The sequence below is a fragment of the Lepus europaeus genome, chromosome 2 (genome assembly GCF_033115175.1).
Source record: "Lepus europaeus isolate LE1 chromosome 2, mLepTim1.pri, whole genome shotgun sequence".
Classification (NCBI taxonomy): domain Eukaryota; kingdom Metazoa; phylum Chordata; class Mammalia; order Lagomorpha; family Leporidae; genus Lepus; species Lepus europaeus.
In genome coordinates, this window is record NC_084828.1 from 137818682 (window position 1) to 137842192 (window position 23511).

General features: G+C 38.8%; 1 protein-coding gene across 1 annotated transcript; it reads right to left on the reverse strand.

Annotated features, from left to right (window-relative positions):
• Positions 1–415: 415 nt before the first annotated feature.
• On the reverse strand, positions 416–23487 carry DIPK2A (divergent protein kinase domain 2A). The gene is made up of 3 exons (XM_062213547.1): positions 22816–23487; positions 6892–7195; positions 416–3309 (listed from the first exon to the last, which is right to left on the reverse strand). Exons 1-3 carry the CDS (start codon positions 23470–23472, stop codon positions 2978–2980), a joined length of 1293 nt encoding a protein of 430 aa, XP_062069531.1. The 5' UTR covers positions 23473–23487; the 3' UTR covers positions 416–2977.
• Positions 23488–23511: the final 24 nt, after the last annotated feature.

A 23511-nucleotide genomic window follows, 5' to 3' on the forward strand; every position in this document is an offset into this window, starting at 1 on the left:
AAAATGGTATTATGGCTTTGTTGAAGAAAATGCCTAATGTATAAATAAAAGGATATATATCTCAGATTGGCTCAAAATAAGCTGAAGACAAGTAGGATAGAGCACAGATAAAACAAGTTTGACCACATGTTGATAACTTGTGAAATTAGTATGAGTTATACTATTGTTCATCATATTATGTTATTTTCTTTCATAAAATTTCAAAATTTCTACAATGAAGTGTTTTTAAATTCCATTTTAGACATTTAAAAAGTCATTATTACAGAAAAAGGAAACACTCCTTGAATCTAGTTCATAGCACCGACAGTGCCCTTAAATTATAACAAAATGCATGCAAGAAAAAAAAATCCTTGTCCACACAACCTCATTTTCAACCAATAAAAATTTGGGGATTTTAAAAGAAAGATGAAAAGTGTTGATTCTTAAAGTATTCTTTATTAAGATCATTAAAAGTTGTAGAAACAACTTTTATAATATAAAGGCACAGGGAGACAGTTCTGATAAAATATTCAAATTAAACAGTAACTTACAGTACAAAAGACAATTTTAATGCACATACAAACCCCAAATGTCTGATTCAAAAATATTTTACTGCGTCTATTAATGGACAATGATTAAAAATATAAATTGCTGCTGTATAATAAATATTTGATAGTGAACATCTTGATAGCAAAGTGAACAAAATATTTATTGCTTTTCACATATATTTTTTCCCTGTAATTTTTAATTCCTAATTCTTTTACTATCTTCTGAACCTTTTCCCAAGATAAAAGAAATTCCACGTAATCTCATGGGGGAAATGGTAGTTATAAAATGAACTACCTCAAGTAGCAATCACTGCTGGCAGTGTTTTCTCACTTTCTATTCTGCAATCACAACCACTCTTCCAAAAAGTAAGATAAATGTTTGCTAAACCATAGACTACTCTTCTGTGACTGGCATTCTAAGATTTATAATGAATACTTATCAAATATAAAAGATGCTCCATTTTGAAAATGTGTATTTTATTTGAAGTTTTGAGTAAGAGGTGAATGTGTGACAAGCAATTTCTTACTCCCCTCAAAAATTTTCTAAAGTTGTAAAAAGTCAGCTTAGTAAGATTTCCAGCACTTGAATGTCTCATTAAGGGCTATGCAATGTAATAATGCATAAAAACTAACATAACAGTCTGTTTTATAAAGGAGAGCTCTTATCCTTTTTCTTCGAGTTCTTAAACTAGGATTAACTTTATGGATTTCATCTTCTTTTTGTAGTATCTGAAGTTTTAGATGATATAAATAGAATTCCCATCACAACAGTAAAACAAAGTGGAAGCATCATCTTAGTCAATGCTATTTCCACTGACATTAAAGTAGCTGATAATCATTGTAAAGTTACTTAACTATGTGTCACATCCAGACAGTGTGTAGCAGCTAGTAATGTGCCTGGCACAGAGCTAAAGCTCAATAAATAGTTGTTGAATGAATGAAAAAAGAAAACCTTGGCTTTGGTTGTGCATACTTCAATCACTCTATGATTTAGATAAAATAAGGTCAGTCTAGAAGTAACTAGTGCATGATACACCAAACTCTGTTGTAAACAAAATAACTTCAATCTGAAAAATATTACCTAGGTTAGATACAGTCAACTTATATATATACTGAAACATTTTTTAAATAGTTCACAAATTTCGTACATTTGTTAATTTTTATCCACATACTTAAATTTGATGTTTTGGTGTTCAACAACTGGATAAAGATGACCAAGGTAGGCAGACTAGCTAAACCATCTGCTTTACAGTAAAAATTATTAATCCATTAATAAAATAAAGGGTTAGGATGCCTGATTAAACTCCAACAATGACTACCATGTAAATTTTGCAAAACTACCAATGAATAAAAAGTAGCGTACCTGTAAGTTATATATTCTTGAAAGCAGTAGCTTAACTTTCAATATTAAAGAATAACCAGGAAGATTTGTATTTAATAATGTCAGAGCTAAAATATTAGAAGTACGACAGTAAGAATAAGTAGCTGGCCAATTCTATTTAAAGTTCTAAATATGGGACTAGGTCTAATATTCTTTGGCAAATGCAGTACTACCTTGGACTAGTTAGCATTTTAAAAATACTGAGTTATACTCTTTTTCTGAACCAAAATTAACATCAAGGTGTAGACTGCTAGTATATTCTTTTTAAACTCTTTAGTAAAAGGACAAAATGACATTTTGCAACATATGCGAAACTTCATATTCAGTGTTCACTTATAATTATTGGCACAGAGGGATGTAACTGTTAAATAACTTGAAATGGAATCATGCAATGGTGAAAATCACAGAAAGTGTGAAAAAATTATTTACATAAAAAAGTTTGCCTTTCTGAAAAAATACAGTAAACCTGGGAAACCTGCCCTAACAGTAAATATGTACCACATAGCACTGAATGAAAACGAGTCAAAATTCAAATGAACAACTGCAGTAACCTGAATATTGTAAAATTTAATTAAAAAAAAAAAAAAAAAACACATGGGGGGAAAATACCTCCTACACATCAGAAGGAAAAGGTGGCCTATAAAACAGGCCAATCTAACTTGATATTAATAGTAAATGCAAGAGATTCACAAAATCATGATAGTAATGCAAACTAAGTACCAAGTACCCTTTGATACACAAGCCAATGTAACTATCAGACTTATTTCCAATAGCTTAACAACACTCATTAATTCACTCAGGCATTGTGGAGGGGGGATGGGGCGGCAAAGCAGTCAATAATATCTCAAGTCTCTAAAGTATAAGAACATACTTATTTGCAAAAGCATCATGTGATTTCTGAAGAACAGCAATGTCTCATTTTGATGGATGTTAACATAAGATCAGTGCAAGTTTTTCATCTTCTGATTATAACACTTCCAAATTTTGTTTTTCCAGAGAGTTTTTGGTGGTTTAGTTTTAGCCAGTGCTATTTAAATGGAGAGAGGGAGGTGGGGGAGTTCACCATGGACTACCTCACGTTGTTACTTAGTTGTGCTAGATATTCACGCAGTTCTTTTGCAGCCTGGAATCTGCCGTAGCGCTTCTTTGGGTTGGCGCACTCATCCAGCAAGGCCTCGAGTCGGCCATCTTTGGCAATTTCGCTTGGTGGATCATGAAGGAGCCCTCCAGAAGTGCCACGCCAGGTGGCATGTCTGGATAAGAGGTTCTGACAAACAGCATAATAATTGTGGTCCACAGTGGCACGAGCACAGAGGATTTCTTTTGAAAATGATAGGCAAGCCTCTTTATCACAGTCATCAAATTTGCTTTCATACCACACATCCCAATTTTCAGGTTTATCTGTGAAAGAGGGAAAAGCAGAAAGAAAAATACAATTTAAAACAGAATTATAATTGCTCCCCAAAATAGAACAGATCACTAATTAACACAGTATGTTTTCTATCCTATTATGTGTAAAAGTATATTATAATGCTAAACATTTAAGTGCATAATTCACACAAACATTTTTTGGGAAGGATCACACAAGGTCTCTATCACTTATAGTCTTAATTTAGCAACTTTCTAACCTACCTAGAAAGTCTAGGCCTAGAGAAGAGTATCTGCAAAGTTTGAACTTTAGGGATTCCTCCACTGGATCAGTAAACAATGAGAAGATCACTACAACTAGAGTGTGAGACAAACACCTACAGAAAAGGTACTGATGAAGCTAGAGAAACAGGCTGTAATCTTGTGTGATCAGGACCATGATTTCTTTTATAGAAAGACAAATCTGGGCTTAAGACTAGAAGGACTAAAGATGACGACAACTGAAGAAAGTCCTAAAAAGCAAAGACTGGAATTAGAAAATTCTTATTGGAATTGGAGAAACATTTGAAATAAAAACTAACAGGTAAGTGTATGGGTAAAGTTTAAGGCTCTAACTGGTGGCAACATAGGCAGTGGCCAGTGCCGTGGCTCACTAGGCTGCCTGCGGCGCCGGTACCCTGGGTTCTAGTCCCGGTCGGGGCGCTGGATTCTGTCCCGGTTGCTCCTCTTCCAGGCCAGCTCTCTGCTGTGGCCCGGGAAGGCAGTGGAGAATGGCCCAAGTGCTTGGGCCCTGCACCCACACGGGAGACCAGGAGGAAGCACCTGGCTCCTGGCTTCAGATTGGCGCAGTGCACTGGCTGTGGTGGCCATCTGGGGGGTGAACCAATGGAAGGAAGATCTTTCTCTCTGTCTCTCTCTCTCTCATTGTCTAACTCTGCTTGTCAACAACAAAAAGAAACAGCAGTGTCAATATTGTGAATATGAATAAAGTAGTTACAATGTATTTGGGTGAGTATGTCACATATACCACTAGAAATAAACTTGACATATAGAACTTTGAAGGGAGAGATATAACACACACATTTAGAACACATCAGCCTACATGTGCTAGGTGGAGCCAAAGCTAACTGTATATAGATGGGAAATGAGGCATTTTAGGTAGAAAGTGCCTGTGGTAAAGGCGATAAAACAAAAGCCACTGCAGCTAAGAGTCAAACGGTGGACAGAGATCATACTGAAGCAGAGAAGGACCAAGTCACTTCCTTATTGAAGAATAATGGAAAGTCATTAAACACATTAAGCAAGTGACAGATAAGATCAGATTTATGGGGCCAATGTTGTGAAGCAGTAGGTTAAGCTGCCTAGCTTGTGAAGCTGGGCATCCCATGTGAGCAAATGGTTCAAGTCCCACCTATTCTACTTCTGCTCTAGTAATGCACCAGAGAAAGCAGCAAAAGATGGCACAAGACCTGGGTCCCCTACAACCCACATGGGAGACTCAGAGTTCCAGGTTCCCGGCTTCAGTCTAGCCCAGCCCCAACCACTGCAACCATTTGAGGAGTGAACCAGCAGGTGAAGATCTCTGTCTCCTTTTCTCTGTAACTCTGCCTTTCAAACAAATAAATCTTTAAAAAAAAAAATCACATTTATGTTTTTTTAAAAGTTACTATTCCAGTATAGAAAGAAGTCAAAGGAGACAATTTCAGGAAGTCGCTACTAATCAGAATCACATCAGGAGTTTGCCAACTTTGTGGTTGCTAACTGCAAAGCAGTTATCTAGCAGTTATCTAAGTCAGGAGTTACTGAGTTAAAGAATGAATGCAGGCTAAGGTTACAGAGATAGGCCAATAAGTAATATTTTTTAAACAGATGAAAAGCAAGCAGATGAGGAGAGGTTCTTATACATAGTTGAAGAAAAACTAGATATTAACTTGGGTAGGAATTGAGGAAGATAGCTAAGCCACAAGTTCTAAAAGAAGGATTTTCTCTCTGATAAGGAGAGATGAATGTGTTGTTTTATCTTAACAGGTTTAGATGATAAAGGAAAAAACAGAGAGGTCTGCCATAGCAACACCTCAATTTCCCTGTGAGGAAAAACATAAGAGTCCTTTACTAGAAAAAGGAAAGAAAGGAAGGTGAATGAATAGTTAGGGTCTTTTGCCAAGGGGCTACAGAAATGGCCCTGCCATGAGACATTTGAAGGAACTGGGCAGGGACCCACACAGCAGGTTAAAGCCCTAGCCTGCTGTTCCATTTCTGATCCAGCTCACCACTAACGTGCCTGAGAAAGCAACAGAGGATGGCCCAAGTCCTTGGGCCCGTGCACCCATGTGGGAAACCTGAAAGAAGCTCCTGGCTCATGGCTTTGGATTGGCCCAGCTCTAGCAGTTAGGGAGTGAACCAGCAGATAGAAGACCTCTTTTCTCTTTCAAATAAATAAACACAAATCTTAAAAAAAAAAAAAAAAAAAAAAAAAAAGGAAGGAACCAGGCAGAGTAAAAGCAGTGCTAGAGCAGTATCCACTGTACAAAATACAAGAATACAGAAACTATATGGCTGATTTCTTCCAAGGTCATGAATTAGATGATATGAAACTATAATAATTATTCCAGGAATATCTGTGTAAAGTTAATTTAAAAAAAATTATTTTTACAAAAACTGGAATGAAAATTTTAAGCTTAGGCAAAGTGCACACTTTAAAAGAAAATCACAATGTAAGATGATGTAACATTCACAGAGGCAGGCAGAGGTAGGTGAGGAGTGGGACACACCAGCAGTGTCACTCACTCCTTGTGGAAGAATCTGCATTACAAGAAATAATCAGAAAGTGGATTGGTGAAACAAAACAGCAGGAAAAATCAAATACTTAACAGGATCATGCTAAGATCATGCAAATATATATCAACATATCAACTGCCCCCCTCTAGTGCTACAAATTTGCAGCCTCTGTTTATCAGAAGATCCTGACATCTCTAAAAATATGACTCTCACCATGGAGCAACAATCTTTCTATTTCTTTTTCTAACTAAACTGATTCTGGAACTACAGACTTTGTTAGTGACACTTTAAAATTCCTATGGCATTTAACTTTTAAAACATATTGGGCCCTGTCCACCAATCCTTTGATAAATCCAAAAATAAGCAAACTGCAAAGTTTTGGGTGTGATCAAAATGTCAAACCAAGGTCAGATCTGCAGTTCTAGGAATCATCGAAATGATTAAAAACAAAACAAAAGCATCCTGTAGGAACACCTCAGAACATGGCTATATAGAAATCTACAGAAGAATTAGGTAGCAATGGAAGCAGTACTATGTCTCTGGTAGCCTGTAACAACATAATGTGAATTCTGCATTAGACTCCTAAACCACAGAACACAGCACCCAGAATGCCAAAGATATGTATGTGTATGTAAAGAGTACATCTGCATCTATTTGAACTCAAAGGACATTTTACTAAACATGGAGAAATATGACTAAAACTAAAAAGATTAGAATTCAGTTTACTGATAATACTTACATAAAGCAAAGATGCAAATTTGCCACGTAAGGATGTAAACATCACTTTGATATAGAAAAAACTGTACACATAAAAAAATCCAAAAGTTATATACTTACTTTGTCTAATTAATCTTTTGTCAGCAACCAAAACATTTTCAGCATCCACAATGATTACCTTCCCATCTCTAGGACCAACTGCAAAATTATCAAAGCTGACGTCCAGGAGGTATAGCGCAAATTCAAAGTCATTGTTTGTAAGCTGCTCTGCTATTTCCATTAACTGCCAAGCAAGGTCAACTCTTTTTTCCCATGGTGCATTAAAGTAACTCCACAGTTCTTCTCCAACATAATTTACAGCCACCATTCTTCCACAAGCTCCAAGATACTTTGCAAATGGCCAACCTTCATCAGATGGGAAGCTCTAAAAGAGAATTATCTTTATATTATAAGAGTTTCTAATTAAGATATCCCAGGTCTATCCCCAGTTCCTTTCAGTACAAATTGCTACCAGGAATGAGGACTTTCTCGTTATAGTCAACAGATATTATAGATAACTTCATTTATTTCTAATACATACCATTACTATGAACCTGAAAAAAATTTCAATAGAGAACTTTACATTTGAAAGCTAATAAAACAGGATTTGACAAGCCCTGCTTATCAAAATCTCAGAGCCAAACTGATTAATACAACACTGTCTTCATTATAAAATCTAAAAGTATGCTTTCTTGACTCATCATGCACAACCAACCAATCCTCTCTGCTGGACAGACAGTACTGCATGTCTGCACTGCATGTCTATCAACTGGCACTCACTTGTCAGGCACCAGGCACTGGGTTGTGCTGGCAGAAGAGCAAACAGAACAGCTTCTGTATAACCATGGGCTTCTATTTTAGAAGAGCTGTCAGACACCAAATCATTCTGAGTATTAGCTACTAAGAAGTGGTACAGGTCCTAGGGAGCATTTAGTAAGGGCCTTATCTAAACAAGAAGCCAACAAAGGTAGATGTAAGGAATGAATGAATTCTTGGGAGAGGTTTTTTAACTGACATCCAAAGGTGAGGGAAGCAACAAACGGATAACTTATCAATGCAACCTCCACTCTGTGCATCTTTGGTCCTGTTCTCCTTTCCCAGCTACCACATATTCCATTCGCCTTGGCCCGGCCTCGAAACTATTTGCTCCATTCAACTTAGGTTTTCTTATCAACTGTATAAACACTGGGAGGATTACCATCCTGAATCAAAATGAAAATATTCCATGACCACAAACAAGTCATTTACTAGCAAGTTTTTTAAGTGAAATGATGGACAAAACATTTTATCTAAGATCCTTTCTACCACTAAAACATGTAACTACAAGGGCTGCCACCTGTGATGCCTGCATCCCATATGAGCACTAGCTCAAGTCCTGGCCCATCCACTTCAGATCCAGGTCCCTGTTAATGTGCATGGGAAAGCAGTAGAAGATGGTCCAAGTATTTGGGCCATTGCACCCATGTGGAGGATCCAGATGAAGCTTCTGGCTCCTGGCTTCCACCTGGCCTAGGCTAGCTGATGTGGTTGTCTGCGGAATGAACCAGCAGATGGAAGATTCTCTTTCTCTCTCTCTGTAGCTCTGCCTTTCAAATAAAACTCATGAATATGCTTACAATAAAATCTTCATTACCTTTTAAAATTTTTCTAAAACTAAACTTTATCTATAATTATCTATTTTCATTTGTGTTCCTTTTCAACTCCATCAATGTACAACAGTTGCACTTGTGGGGGACGGTGCTGTGGCACAGCTGGTAAAGCTGCTACCTGCAGTGCCGGGATCCCATATGGGCGCCAGTCGACTCCCAACTGCTCCACTTCTAATGTAGCTCTCTGCTGTGGCCTGGGAAGGCAGCAGAGGATGGCCCAAATCCTTGAGCCCCTGCACTCATGCGAGAGACCCCGAGGAAGCCCCTGGCTCCTGGCTTCAGATCAGTGCAGCTCTGGCCATTGCGGCCAACTGGGGAGTGAACAAGCGGATGGAAGACCTCTCTCTCTCTCTCTCTCTCTCTCTCTGCCTCTCCTTCTCTCTGTTAACTCTGACTTTCAAATAAATAAATAAATCTTAAAAAAAAAAATAGTTGCACTTGTGTGTAGAACATTTTTTAGCTATCTGCAGTTCTGTTATAAAACTAATCATGGAAATAAAAAATTCAGATGTTATGAATGTTTAAACAGAAAATTAATTGATTCTATTTTAGTTCAGGGAAACTATCTACTGATTCTTCAGGAATTAGAGGTAATTTTAATCTCATACTTAAGAATGTTTTTATTTATTTCAGAGATTGGGAAAGTGACAGACTGCTCAGGTTCAACATGCAGTGCAAGAACTGTTTGTTAAACACACTTTTTTTCAACTTTTCCACTCAACATAAAATGCTTCATGAACTTGAAATTTTTGATAAATTGCCACAAAAGATTTGACTGTTTCCCAGAAGTATTCAGGTATAAAGTCCTCGTCACACAAAACAGATGAAAACAGTAAAAAGAAACATGTAGGATTATATCATTTTGTAAAAAGTAAAAAAAAAACGAAACAAACAAAAAACCTCCTCCACTCTTAGTATATTATTCACATGCCATATTGAAGAACAGATACAAACATATCTTTGTGAAAATAAAATGGTCTTTGACAACAGGGGATGAGGGAACCCTGCCAACATCTGCACATGTACAAATGCCTTCTTGTTTTTGGAACTTTTCCAACTGGCAAACGACAGTCAAATCTACACTTCATTACCCAAGTCCCTCATAGAAAAGGGTAAAATATATGAACAAATGTCACATTGAACAACTTTATATTCATTCAGTGATTTCTGACAATGTTAACTGAAATACTGTTATGCCTCATTTTAAGACAAGTATTACAATTCTTTCATATAGTTTGCCACTTAATCTTTTGGAAGTTTAATAAATGAATCTAGATCATTTGCTCATAAAACAAGAATTTTTCACTGCATAATCAAAACAGTCAGATTTCATTAATGAGAATAGAATTTTATTGAACACACTGTAGCACAAAGAAAATGCTCAAGGGAAGCCAAAATATTTGTAACTTGCATTTAAAGCAATTCTGGGTTAAAACCAAGTTGTCATGGTCAAGAACAGTTTGAGAGAGAAAACTTTATAAAGATATCAGGGTTGTTTAGATTTGTTTATCAAGCAGTAAGATAAGTTCTTCCTGACTACCAAACTGCAAAAGTGCATAAAACACAGTAGGTAGGATAAGAAGTTTACTACTGAAGTCTCTATTTTCTTATTTACAACAAAATCTAGAAATCATATTTTCAAACTGTCTGGAATAAGCACACACAGTTTAAAGTAACCTAAATTAAAATGTGATTTTCTTAATGAATAATTTACAACTGAAAAAATGTACAAATATTTTTCAATTGAAATAAAGAGGCTTTAAATTTAGGATGGTATCAATTCTAATTTGATTGGAGGCACTTCACTTACTTTTTCAGGATGTTTAATAATGTTTGAATGTTTGAATGTTTAAATCTGTTCAGTACAGTCCAGACTTTCAAGAGATGTTCATTTTCTTACCATCTAGTAAAAGGAATCTACAAATACTAAACACTTTCCAAATATAACCAAGAATCACAAAATTAGAAAAGTATCTTCACTGCCCTCAAGAAGAAACTACAATGAGATATATCAATCAGCTAACAAGCTTTAAAACAATCTGATGCCATGAGTGGTGTACACAGAATCCACAAGCACTAGAAAGGCAGGAAACTTAAAAATTGGTAACATGTACACACATAAGTATAGCCTTTTCTTACTTTTCATTTATTCTAAGTAGGTGCCCTACAGCAAATTCCAAATGCTGAAATAACTTATCTATCTGAATCAAAATCAGTATCAATCTCAGTATTTTAAGTAATCAATACAAGAGATTTAAAATCAAAGAAATTTAAATTTGGAAAACATCTGACTTCTAAATCTAATTCAGTGTTAAGCAATTTGCCTAAAGTCACACAGGTAGTGAAATGAAAGGCAAGGCCAGGTTAAGCTATAATTCTTTTTGTTAAGAGTCAAATGGGCCGGCGCCGTGGCTCACTAGGCTAATCCTCCGCCTTGCGGCGCCGGCACACCGGGTTCTAGTCCCGATCGGGGCACCGATCCTGTCCCGGTTGCCCCTCTTCCAGGCCAGCTCTCTGCTGTGGCCAGGGAGTGCAGTGGAGGATTGCCCAAGTCCTTGGGCCCTGCACCCCATGGGAGACCAGGAGAAGCACCTGGCTCCTGCCATCGGATCAGCGTGGTGCGCCGGCCGCAGCGTGCCTACCGTGGCGGCCATTGGAGGGTGAACCAACGGCAAAAAGGAAGACCTTTCTCTCTGTCTCTCTCTCACACTGTCCACTCTGCCTGTCAAAAAAAAAAAAAAAAAAAAAAAAAGAGTCAAATGGGGGGCCAGCGCTGTGGCATAGTGGGTAAAGCTGCTACCTGAAGCGCCAGCATCCCATATGGGCGCCGGTTGTGGTCCTGGCTGCTCCACTTCCAATCCAGCTCTCTGCTATGGCCTGGAAAAGCAGTAGAAGATGGCCCTAGTCCTTGGGCCCCTGCACCCACATGGGAGACCCAGAAGAAACTCCTGGCTCCTGGCTTCAGATCAACCCAGCTCCAGCCATTGTGGCCATTTGGGGAGTGAACCAGTGGATGGAAGATCTTTCCCTGCCTCTGCCTCTCTGTAATTCCGACTCTCAAATAAATAAATAAATCTTTAAAAAAAAGAGTCATATGGATGCAAAAGACAGTTTAATAGAATCCTTCAAGACAATATCGTCTTGTTTAAGAATTCTGATTTTACAGAGGAACAACACATATAGCACATAGCAAACAAAGTGCTACAAAAATAACTTAAGGTTACTCAACCCAGGTAACCTCTACTCAAACTGAAATGTAAAGAATGAGCATAATATTAGACTGGGGATGGGGCAGTATGAATATTCAATGCACATGTTAAAGTTATAAACTGCCTTCTTTTTAAAAAATTCTTATTTATTTGAGAAGCGGAGAAACAGAAAGAGAACTGCCATCACTGCCATTAGCTCGTTGACTCTACAAATGCCCACAATGGTAAGGATTAGGCTGTGATAAAGAAGCTAAGAATCCACTCCAGGTCTCCCATGTGGGTGAGAAGAAGCCATTACTGCTGCCTCCCAGGGACTGCATTAGCAGGAAGTTGGAGCCGGGTATTAAACCTGGCTAACTCCAAGATGAGATCAAAGTGTCTTAACTGGCATCGTAATCACTAGTGTAAATGCCTGTCCCCACAACTGCCTTCTCAGTAATGAAAAAAAGGTCAAAGAAGCTACAGTGAAATTAGTATAATATTAAAAACTTGGCAAATATGTACTCACATAAAAACTACATTTTAACTTACCTCTGAGGTAATGGAGACTGGAAAGGGAGGTAAAGACCAGATCATGTTGAGACTCATGGGGTAAAACAAAAAACTCCCCAACATGGTCTTTATAGCATGGTCTACATGCTATGAAAATACAAATATAAGTAAAAACCCAATGTTCAGGATTATCTTACATGCCAGAACCAACCAGTATCCTGTGGTATATTACATTACTCTAAAAAGGAAGTTTTAAAGGTATCTATTACACTAATATCCTTTGATCAATAACCATCATCCTGTCAGGTTCATAAGCTCAGTTTATTCTACTGTGTCATAACTCATCATGAAAAGTAGACATGAGATGTATGAGTAAAGATACATAAAAGACTTCTTTTGGGGTTTATTTATTTACTTACAATCAGTCAATGCCATGAGACAGAATAAAGCAGTCAATTTTAAAAGTGTTTCTGCTCTTTTTTTCTCCTACATAACCAAAAGTAGTGCTTGTATACTGAATTTTAAAGATCAAAATTCCTTCATATATACAATATTTATACAATATCTTATAGCCATTCATTACCTCACAACATTCCACTAAATGCAACATAAAACTTTGTAGTCTGCTTAAAGACTTATTCTGAATACAGAATAAGAAGTTACCACTCAAGACTGATATTTTTGGTCTAGAAAGGGAAGAAATTCTAGGATAAATGAACTAACTTAAAAAAATCCACTAATAGGGAGAGGCATTTGGCCTAACAATTACAAAGCTTGTATCCCATGTCAGAGTACCTAGAGTTCCATGGCAGCCTCAAACTCTTGACTCTAATTTCCTCCTGTACTAGGGAGGTTGGAGTGATAGCTGAAGAGACTGAATGCCTGCCTGGATTGCACAGCCACTCTGGACTTTGATCTCTCAAGCAGCTCCAGTCATTGGTTCTGGGGCATTCTGGGAGAGAGAACCAGTAGATGGGATCTTTCCCTCTATCTGACTCTCAAATATTTTTCAAAAACCTACTAATAATCAAAACATACAATTTAAAATCTAGTCACATATTTTCTACATAGCTTGCATTTTTGTAAAAGTTAAATGCAAAATTAAAACTTGAAAACACTTATAGAAAACTAATGTTATTAAAAGCATAGAAAATGCTTAAAGGTTCAAATTTTTAAATTATTTCCAAAAGCCCAAATTTGAATGAAATCCCACTATAGTAACGTATGTTATAACAGCTGTTCATAGAGATTAGTCAACTATACTGGTGACAGACTAATGTGTTCACAGTTTTGTGAACTGTCTGGAGGGGGGATAGAGTAAAATTACTGGAATGATTTAATGGTTACCTAGTTTTTGCTAAAATTTCTTTAAGACCTTACCTCTTAATTTATACTGACAAATAATGGCCAAAACCCATTCCAGATTTCGTGGGAACCTGACCATTTTAAGATTTTTAGTCCTAGGATATGTCCCAATAGTTCATGAAATAATTTTCTGAATGCCATTTTCTACCCACCTCGAATTTCAACAGTATTAAGTAATGCCTTGGAAATAGCAAGGTTGTGTTATTTCACTGAATATCATGTCCAACAGCTGTACCCAAAACTGGAAACCAATGTCAAAACACATCATCAATACCACCACCAAAAACAACAACAAAAGTAAGTTTAACAGAAGTAAATCATATTTTAAAATAACTTACATAAAATGCTCTCCTTGCCACCTCCGCTACTTGACCCTAAGTTTTAAATATGCATAAACTGGCTGGCTTCAATCCTTTCTTACCTACTCTCATAACCAGCAACTGTGATTCTTATTTATAAAACTTATTTTCACTTTATTTGAAAGGCAGAGAAACAGAGATAAAGATCTTTTAATTTGCTAGTTCACTATCCAAATGCCTGCAACAGCCAGTGCAGGGCCAAGCTGAGGCCAGAAGCTCATAACTTAATGAGCTAGAATTTTATATTCAGAGCAATGGGAAACAATACAAGTGTTTAGCAAGGCCTCATTTGAGAATAGATTGTAAGGGGTGAGAGAGGAATCAGCCCTTTGGACTTGTTTATAGGAGATGGCTTGGTTGTTTGGATTAAGATGTTTGCACAAGTGTTGGTTTTTTATAAAGGTAGCATATACTTAAAGTTGTTAAAATATTTCATCAGTTTATTTTTATTTTATTTGAAAGGCAAGGAGATACACAGAGATAAAGAGAGAAACAGACAGATAGTGAAAGATCTCCTATTTGCTGGTTCACTCCCCAAATGCCTCCAACAGCCAGAACTGGGCAAGGCTGAAGCCACGAGCCCAGAACTCAATCTAGGTCTGAGGGACCCACGTACCTGAACCATTGCTTGTTGCCTCCCACGGTGTGCATTAGCAGGAAGTTGCATGAGAGCTGGAGGAGCCAAGACTGAACTATGCTCTCCAAAATGAGACACAGGCATCTCAAGTAGCATCTTAACCTCTGACCCAAACACCTATCCTGTAAACACCATTCGTAACTTGAACCCCTACAAATATCAAACTCAAACATTTGCTGTCAATAAAAACAAAATTTCAAAGAAATAAAAGATACACCATTACTAACTTGCTTAGTTCCTTTGAAACACAAACTGAATTAATACAGCTCTTAGAAGAACTGCAAAAGATTCACAAATAACACAGTATCTCCTCCATTAAATACCTGGTGCCTGATTTCCGCAGACTGGTATTCTTACTGTTGCCTTAATATAACTTTAATATAGCTAGAACAAAACTCTGTTTCCCTACCCCGAACCATTTCTTACTCTAAGTTTTCTCACCAGTACAAAGCAGCAGTTTGTCAGACCCAAAATGCAAGACATTTTGCCTTTATTTTTCCCTTCCCCTTATACCTTAACTCATCAGCAAGTCCTGGAAGCTATTTCTTGTAAACATATTGAGTCTGATTGCTTTTTAAAGCTTCCAGCGGGAGACAAGATTTTGATGCACCACCCGTGGGTCACCTCCATTCCACATCTAAGTGCCTGATTTGAGTCTTGGCTATTCCACTTACCAGCTCCCTGCTAATGAAAACACGGGGAGGCAGCAAGCGATGGCTCAGTTACTTGGGTCCTTGCCACCCGTGTGGAAGACCTGGATGAGTTACTGGCTCCTGGCTTCAGCCCACCACAGCTCTGGTATTTGGGGAGTGAACCAACAGATGGGAGATCTCTCTCCATCTGTCTCTGTCTTCTTGCCTTTCAAATAAAATAAAAATTTAAAAATTTAGCAATTATAAATATATACTGTCTGTATAAAAAACAAAAACACTTCTACTGTAAAATCTTAATCCAAACAACCAAGCCCTCTCACAGAAGCTAGTGGGAAGCCTGATAGCTCTCTCCCCTTACAATCTATTCTTCACAAACCAGGCCCTATTAAAATCACTTGCTTATCATTGCTCTGAATATAAAATTGTAGCTCACTAAGAATGGTTACAAGGCTAAATAGGATCTGCCAACCTCTGTGGTCTTACTGTATTCTACCATGCTTTCTCACTTCCATTCTTGATACATATCAGGTGCCTCTATTTAGATTTTCCATGCTTCTTGTCTGAAAACACTTTAGTCCTCAGAACTCTGCACCACAGGATTTTTCTTGTCACTCACACTTCAGGTAAAATGTCACTATTCCTGATGACTTATTGCATGATTATTGCATCCTCAATTCAATATGCAATATTTATTTATTTTCATTTTTATTTGAAAGAGAGCTTAACAGATGGAGCGAGATCTTCTATCCACTGGTTCACTTTCCAAATGCCTGCAAAACCCAAAGTCAGGAGCCTGGAACTCAATCCAGTTCTTCCACGTAGGTGGCAGGGACCCTAGTAACTGAGCCAATATTAGCTGCCTCCCAGAGAACACATTAGCAGCAATCTGGATAAGGAAGATGAGTAGCCAGGACTTGAACCAAAAACTCCAATACAGGTTGTGCAAACTGTGCCTGGGCTATCATCTCACTGTATCCCAACAGTTTATAGATCAGCTCCTGGAACACTGAGCAATACCACACAATTCTTGTCCAATCTCTTCGCTTCAGCTAAATCCCCCAAAAGAGCACTAGAAAGAAAAAATATGAAGACCCTGAAGCATCACACCTACTTCAGATAGTATTTATCTTTTAATATTCCATCTCAGAGTCTAAGAAAGCACATGAATAATCCAGAAGCAACTTCTGTTTTTTCAGTATACCATGCATCAATGTACTAAAAAGAATGATTAAACTATAACAAGGGTTTACAGAAGAAAAAATAAACTACCTGGTTTATATTTCTGAATCTCCTTCCCACAATATTAATTCCACTCATTTTATTTTAAAGGGGACAAATTCCTAACCCCCTTTTTAAAATTACTATTCTGAAAAAACTAAAACCTGAAAACATTGCTAGATTCATGTATATGTCTATGTATATGAGGGTGACATTAGAACATTTGTCCTAAAGTAAAATTTATATATTTCTAAGACAGTTATCAACATAATGTGCTAAAGAATTTGTGAACTATCATAACTGTCTAAAAATAAGCCAATTTGCCAAGAAATAATAGATTGTAAAAGGCTTTATAATTAAAGACATTTCACATATATCATTTAAATAATCTTATCTTCTCTAATCTTTAAAATAATCCTGCTACATAAGTATTATCCCCATTTTATGGATTAGAAAACTTAAGATCTGAAACATTAAGGGATTTGCCCAATGCCATTGACACCTCCATGGTAACACAGAACGTGAGCTGGATGCTAACCCAACACTGTTACCTCTACTCCTTCCTAATCTAGCTATTGGCAAAATCTCCTCCATTCTTCAGAATTCAATTCCTCCCTGAAATTTTCCCTGGTACCCATGAAGATACACCCAGACTCTCTCCGTAAATGAGTCACCTGTCAGTGTGCATACTCCTTTATTTTAGGGCTTATTACACTGTGTTGATGGTAATTAGTAATTTATATACCTACCTCCTACACTGTAAGCTACTCACTGCCTAAAGCAGTCTTTCTATTCTCTCAAACAATCCAAATGTCTTACCGCAGACTAAAAATTCAGTTCTGTCTTTAAATCCAAAGAACTTTCAAGTACTTTACAGATAATTTAAACTGTAAACTGGATAAAAGATTAGATTATGAAATTTAAAGCCTTTGATAGTCCTTGAGTATGCAAGTAACTACTCTCATTTTATACCAGTAAATTTTAGTCTTCATTTTATCATCATTTACTAAATACCAGGGTTCATTGTACGTGTAGGAAAAATGCAGGATTTATGTTCTAGGGCCATTTAAGTTTAATATATAAATAACAAGAGAAAGTGAAGAACAAAACCAGCATTCTATGAAGACTTGGCAACAATGATGGCAGTCAAGGAAGAAGGCTAGAAACCACAACAAGTCTGAAACGAAGAACGAAAATCAGACTGATGACCCCCTGGAAAACTGCTCAGCCAGATTCAGAAAGCAGATCACCCCCTCCGAAAACAAGCTTTTTATTCGCCAGCAAGTGTGAGGAGTATATGCTAACCCATGCAATGAAAATATTAAACACAGTTCAAATTAGATAAAACTATGAAGAACATAATTTTAAATGGTCTTTGACCATTCATATTATGAATAAATCCATAAACTAGACCAGGTATCAAATGATTTTGCTCAATTGATATTAAGTGATGATTTCCTAAGGATAACTGTTTCTAGGTCTACCTAAAATTAAAATCTCCCTCTTTTTTTTTCTTTTGCACCTGAAGAATACAGAATTATTTTACTATTTTTATTTTAACATGGAGGACATTCAAGTATCAGAAATATCAATGAAATCTCAAAGAGCAGAAAAAGTTCAAAAGCTTATAAACTTACCAGGTAAAAAATGCTTTATAGAACTACCTCTAATGCATTTTGAAGCCTAAAACTAGGAATGCAGTTACTAAGGCAGTAGCTAGTGAAACAAAGTGGGTGGTTCTTTAAGCTGCTGATTGAAAAGTTCTCAAAACAAAGTCTGCCACATCCTTTCTAGACACTAGTGCCCCACCAAGATGCTTTAGTAATCTTAACTCCATATATGTTTTCTCTTAAATGAACTCTCTAGTTTTTGTTTCATTTTAACTTTATTTCTTGTGTGTAAAACTTGGGAAGTAGGAAAAAAGGCTTCAAAGAGGATTATCTGCCTTGGCTTCCAAATCACATCATAGCAGGTCCCTTATACCAACATTTCCCAATCTCCTTTTAGAAGAGCTTAATTAAACCATCAGTTAAAGCCAAGCTCGGAAAACAACTTTAAAGAAACAGGAATTGTCAAACTAAGAATTTGAGAGACCCAGGATGGTATGGCTGAAAAGGAAAGGACTCAATTCAATAATCCCACTTTATAGAGAGCAAAGTGAATCCCACCAAAAAAAGTTCATGAACTGATTCAAAGTACAAAATTAGCTAAGTAGCCATAGTATTTTCTTTGCTTACTCCAAAAGCTATTTTTAGGAGAGTGCTTTAATAATACATCCATCCCCACAGAAATTATGGTTAAGGCAAAAACAACATTCACTCAGTTTTCTATCAAAATTTATCCCTTATTGGCAGGCATTTGGTACAGCAGCTGAGTTGCCACTTGGGACACCTGCATCCCATATTGAAGTGCCTGGTTGTAGTCCCAACAACTCTGGCTTCATAGCCAGCTTCCTGCTAATGTATACTCTGGGAACAGCAGTGATAGCTCAAGTACTTGGGTCCCTGCCACTGAAGTGGGAGACCCAGATAGAGCTCCTGGCTTCAGCCTGGCCACAAGGCATTGTGAACCAGCAGATGGAAGATATCTCTGTTTCTCTCATTTTCAAGTGAAATGAAAATTTTTTTTACATCATTCCTTTTTTTAAAGATTCATTTACTTATTTGAAAGGCAAGGTTGGAGAAAGAGACAAAGACAGAGAGAGAGAGAGAGAGAGAGAGAAAGAGATCTTCCACCCGATGGTTCACTCCCCAAATGGCCACAAAAGTTGGAGCTGGGCCAATCCAAAGCCAGGACTCCAACCAGTGCCCCTATCGGATGCTGTTATCACAGGTAGTGGCTTTTCCTGCTACGCCACAGTGCAGACCCTAAAAACCATTCTTTAATGCTTACATTCAGGATGAAATTAGCGAAAACAGTGTGGTTAATGGTCAGAATCACCACTACTGTTAAGGTGATTGACACACCAAGGAAGCTTCAAAATACCTTATCAAATGCACCAGATGGGTGAATCACTACATACACATACACACCTCTGAATTCAAGAATAGGCAAGTACAAATACCAATATAAAATTCACCAGGAAAATAGCAAAGTTTCTCTCTTCCAATTATTTTTTGCTAGTAGTACGGCATACCTGGTACACAAAATATACTTCTTGATGAAGTAAAATGTGAAGAGTAAAAAAGACATTAGAGTAGAAGATAAAGCTACCACTAACATTATCTTGTTGCTTGATGTTTATAAAATACTTTTAGAAGATAATTCTATTGTAGATCAATTTTCCTTAGGGCTAAAGCTGTGATCTAGTAAAACGATTTATCCAACAAATGACAGAGTCATATCCCTGTATCATTTTGTAATAGGAAAGTTGTTTTAAAATCCATATTGCCTTCCATAAAGTATGTGTGTCTTTTTAAAGACACTTACTTCAAACCATAATAGCAATTTCATATTTCCTTTTAAGCCATAATATAAACATCAATTTTTATTGTTCCACAAAATCAGAATATGTTAAGTTTAAAGGGTTAAAGTCACATATCTTGTTTCTTTAGAATCTTATCAAAAGATATTTTAAATGTTTATTTTTGAAGGGTGTTTCCTATAATGTAACTCTTGTTAAGAATATTTTAATGAATTTAGTTCAAAAGACTTTCTTCACAAAGTAGTTAATTTCCAGACCTTTTTTTTTTTTTTTTAAATCTGGTTTGTCATCAACTGCCTCAACATTCAATAAGTAGCTCCCTCTCCTGGAAAAAAATATGAGTTCCACTTTAAACTGTAAAACACACTTGTTCCCTTACAAATATTTTTTGACTACAAGAAGCAAAAAATGTATGTAAATAGAGAGCCAAGCATGAGTTTTTCTATGAATGCCAATTTATTTCCCAATACTACAAGAAAGGCCAAAAATGGCTGACTAGAAACTTTATAAATACTCAAAATGTAGCTTGCCTTGCTTTACAAAAAGTAATGAACATCATGACTTAACTTAGTGCATAACATTTGTACTTGAGTACAGAATTTTGAAAATCCTTATTTTAGTGGTTTCCTAGCATCTACCAACCCTCAATTATATTGCTCATACTACTAAAGCACTAGCTTTCACCAAAGGTCAGGCTCTATAAAGTAGCTCTACGAAGAGCTCTTATTTTAAAATATCTTACTCTACTTGTTTATCAGTTTTTTTTTAAAAAAGGACACCAGTAGAAATACTGGCAATAAAGGCTCTAAATTTATATAAATATTAGTACTCTTCCTGGGAACTGGATTATCTGAATTAAGAATGCAACTCAGAAATTCTGGTCTACAAAGTTGATACATGTTCCTCACACACAAAAACAAACTCTTATTCTACAATCTATCCATCCACCCACTCAAGAGCAATGATGTTACCAAGTTTAAAAATAGAAAAAAAAAAAAAAAAAAAAAACCTGAGATTTAAAAAAAATATATATCACTAAAGATGAAAACAAAATGTGAGGTAAGAGTTAACCAGAAAATAACATACAAGCACATTTAACTTTCTCAACTACAAAGTAAACTGAAAATGACCAAACTTCCAAAAAAAAGTTTCAAGAACAAAGCAGATTTATCTTAGTGTAAATCAAATGCCAGTCTCTCAAATTCAGATGGCATGCCTGCATTTATAAAGAACTGAATACATAAATGTTGTTAAAATATTAGTTGTTTCTAATACATCAATCACAGAATTACTGATATAAATCTTTTAATAGGAAAGGAAGTCAGATTTTAAATATAGGAAATACGTATGACTAAGATAGCTCCTTATTAATTCGGGAGTCCCAGGGAACTTGATAATCTATATCAGCAAACTACACTGCTAAAGCTTTGCTTTATCCAGAGACCTACCTTCCTAATATAAATTGAAAAAAAAAAATTCCAATGTGTATCACAAATACGGACTCAACCTTTGGGAGACTGTAAGTTTGGGAGATAATGAATAAAATAGATTTCTTTGAGAAGTTTTACCGGTTTCATACATAATTCACTGTTAGGAGATACTGTAGTATTCAATACGCCATCTGTACTTTAAAAGTTACTCATTACATATATGCTGTGACACCTTAAAATTCACTAAGACCCACACGAAAGTTTCATTTGAGGCAATGTATGTTAAAATAATTAATCAAACAAGGCTGGTTTCTTTTAGCTGAGATAGCCAGTGGAGAATGTGAGAAAAAAACAATATAAATAAATACTGTACATTCCCATTCCTGCACTTTAGGTTTAAAAAACAATCACCGTGCACAACCCCCTCCAGCCATCAGTGACATTCTTCGCAAGGCAGAACGCGCCTGAAGTAAATCAAAATTACTTGTGATTAAGTTTAAGTCACTTTCTCCCCCCTCGCATTGGAAATACAGCGAAACTGGCTGGAAAGGGAGCACGGGAACTTTGTCTGCAGTTACCAAAAACAGTTGCAACCCCCACGGTTGTAGCCAGCGTCCAAGGGCACCGCACTAAAGCCAGCGGGAATGGTAGAAACTCAAGGAACTACTGCAAAGGTAAACACCGTGGTTTCGTCCTCCCCTAGCAAAAACACTCCATCCTACTCCCCCAGAAGGCACATTGATTTTCAAAACACAGAGGAGGGCAAGTCGTGCAATTCGGTGAGACCCTCCCTCCTGGCTTCTGGCCCGGGCCTAACATTTCGGCTCATTTCTGCCAGATTACCAGATGCCTGCCGAGGGCAGGTCACGGGATCAGGATGCAAACGTCCCTCTTGGCCTTTACAACCCACGCCCCCAGCCCCAAGTCCACTGCTGCCTGACTTTTTCCTGTTTCGCACCCAAAGCCAGGCTCAGGGGTTAACCCTATCCCTGACCTCTGTGCCACGCTCGGACCTTATCTTCCCCACCTTGTCCCCGAATTAGCTGTTCGAATGAACGCCAGGTTAATACGCCGAGACAAAGGCCGGGGCCGAACTTGGGGCAACCCCGAAGGGCAGCAAGGGACGAGCCGACGTGGTACAAGGGGGACCTGGACCAGGGGAGGTCCGGGCTCCTGCCCGGGGCGCGCCCGGGGCCGTGGAAGCCCGGGCGGGTAGGAGCAGAGACACGGCGAGTAGGGCGGAAGGAAACTCGCTGGAGAGACATTTTGGGAGCCTGCGAGACGCACTCCCTCTGGCGTTCAAGGATCCGCAAACCCCAGGCGCCCGCGACTAGGTGACAGGAGCTGACTCTCCATCAGCCGGGTCGCCCTCTGCAAGTCGGCACAGCCCCGGGAGTCCCCCAGGGCCGCCCCCTACCCACGCTCGCAGCCCGGTCCCGCCGGCCCGGGTCCGAAGTGGCAGCGGGCGCGGGCGGAGCCACTTCTCGGCACTCGAGTTCCCACGCGCGGCCCCTCGCGCAGGACGCCCCCCCCCCACGCCGCGCCAGCCAGCCCGGGCTCCGCGCCTACCTGTAGCACCAGCGGCTCCGGGTTGAAGGCCAGGGTCAGCAGCAGCTGCATGCGTTCCGAGTCCTTGAGGTTGCGCAGCAGGAAGCTGCCCGAGTCCTTGGTCTCGGCGTAGCGGCGCACCAGGCGGTCGAGCAGGCGCTGCGAGGGGCAGTGCACCAGGTCCGACCAGCCCTCCACCGCCTCGGGCGTGAGCAGGCGCACGTCGCCGTTGAGGCGCGCGAACTCGGTCCGGGGCATGGCCTGCAGCAGGTCGCAGCGGGGCCGGCCGGTAGCCCGCTTGCAGATGCTCTGGTCGAGCTGCGCCAGCTCGCGCTGCGAGCCCAGGCGCTTGAGCACCACTCGGCGGCGGCCGCCCTCGCGGGGTTCGCCGTACTGCGCGAAGTAGACGTTCTTCACGTTGAGGAAGTCCAGCAGGCGCAGGCGGCCCCACGCCTCGAACACCACCTGCCCGTTGAGGAAGCGGCGGCACCAGCTCGTGCCGAAGCAAGCCGGGCACTTATTGAGCTGCAGGAAGCGCCGGTCGGTCAGCTCGTTGCGCTGCCAGGAGGCGAGCAGCGACGGCGAGTGCAGGACCATCAGCACCAACAGGCTGCCCAGCGCCGCCAGCTTCAGCGAGCGGGACAGGCGGCCCAGCTTCGGGGGCACCAGGCGCCACATCCCGCCCGCCCGCACCGGGAGGGCGAGGGCAGCCCCGGG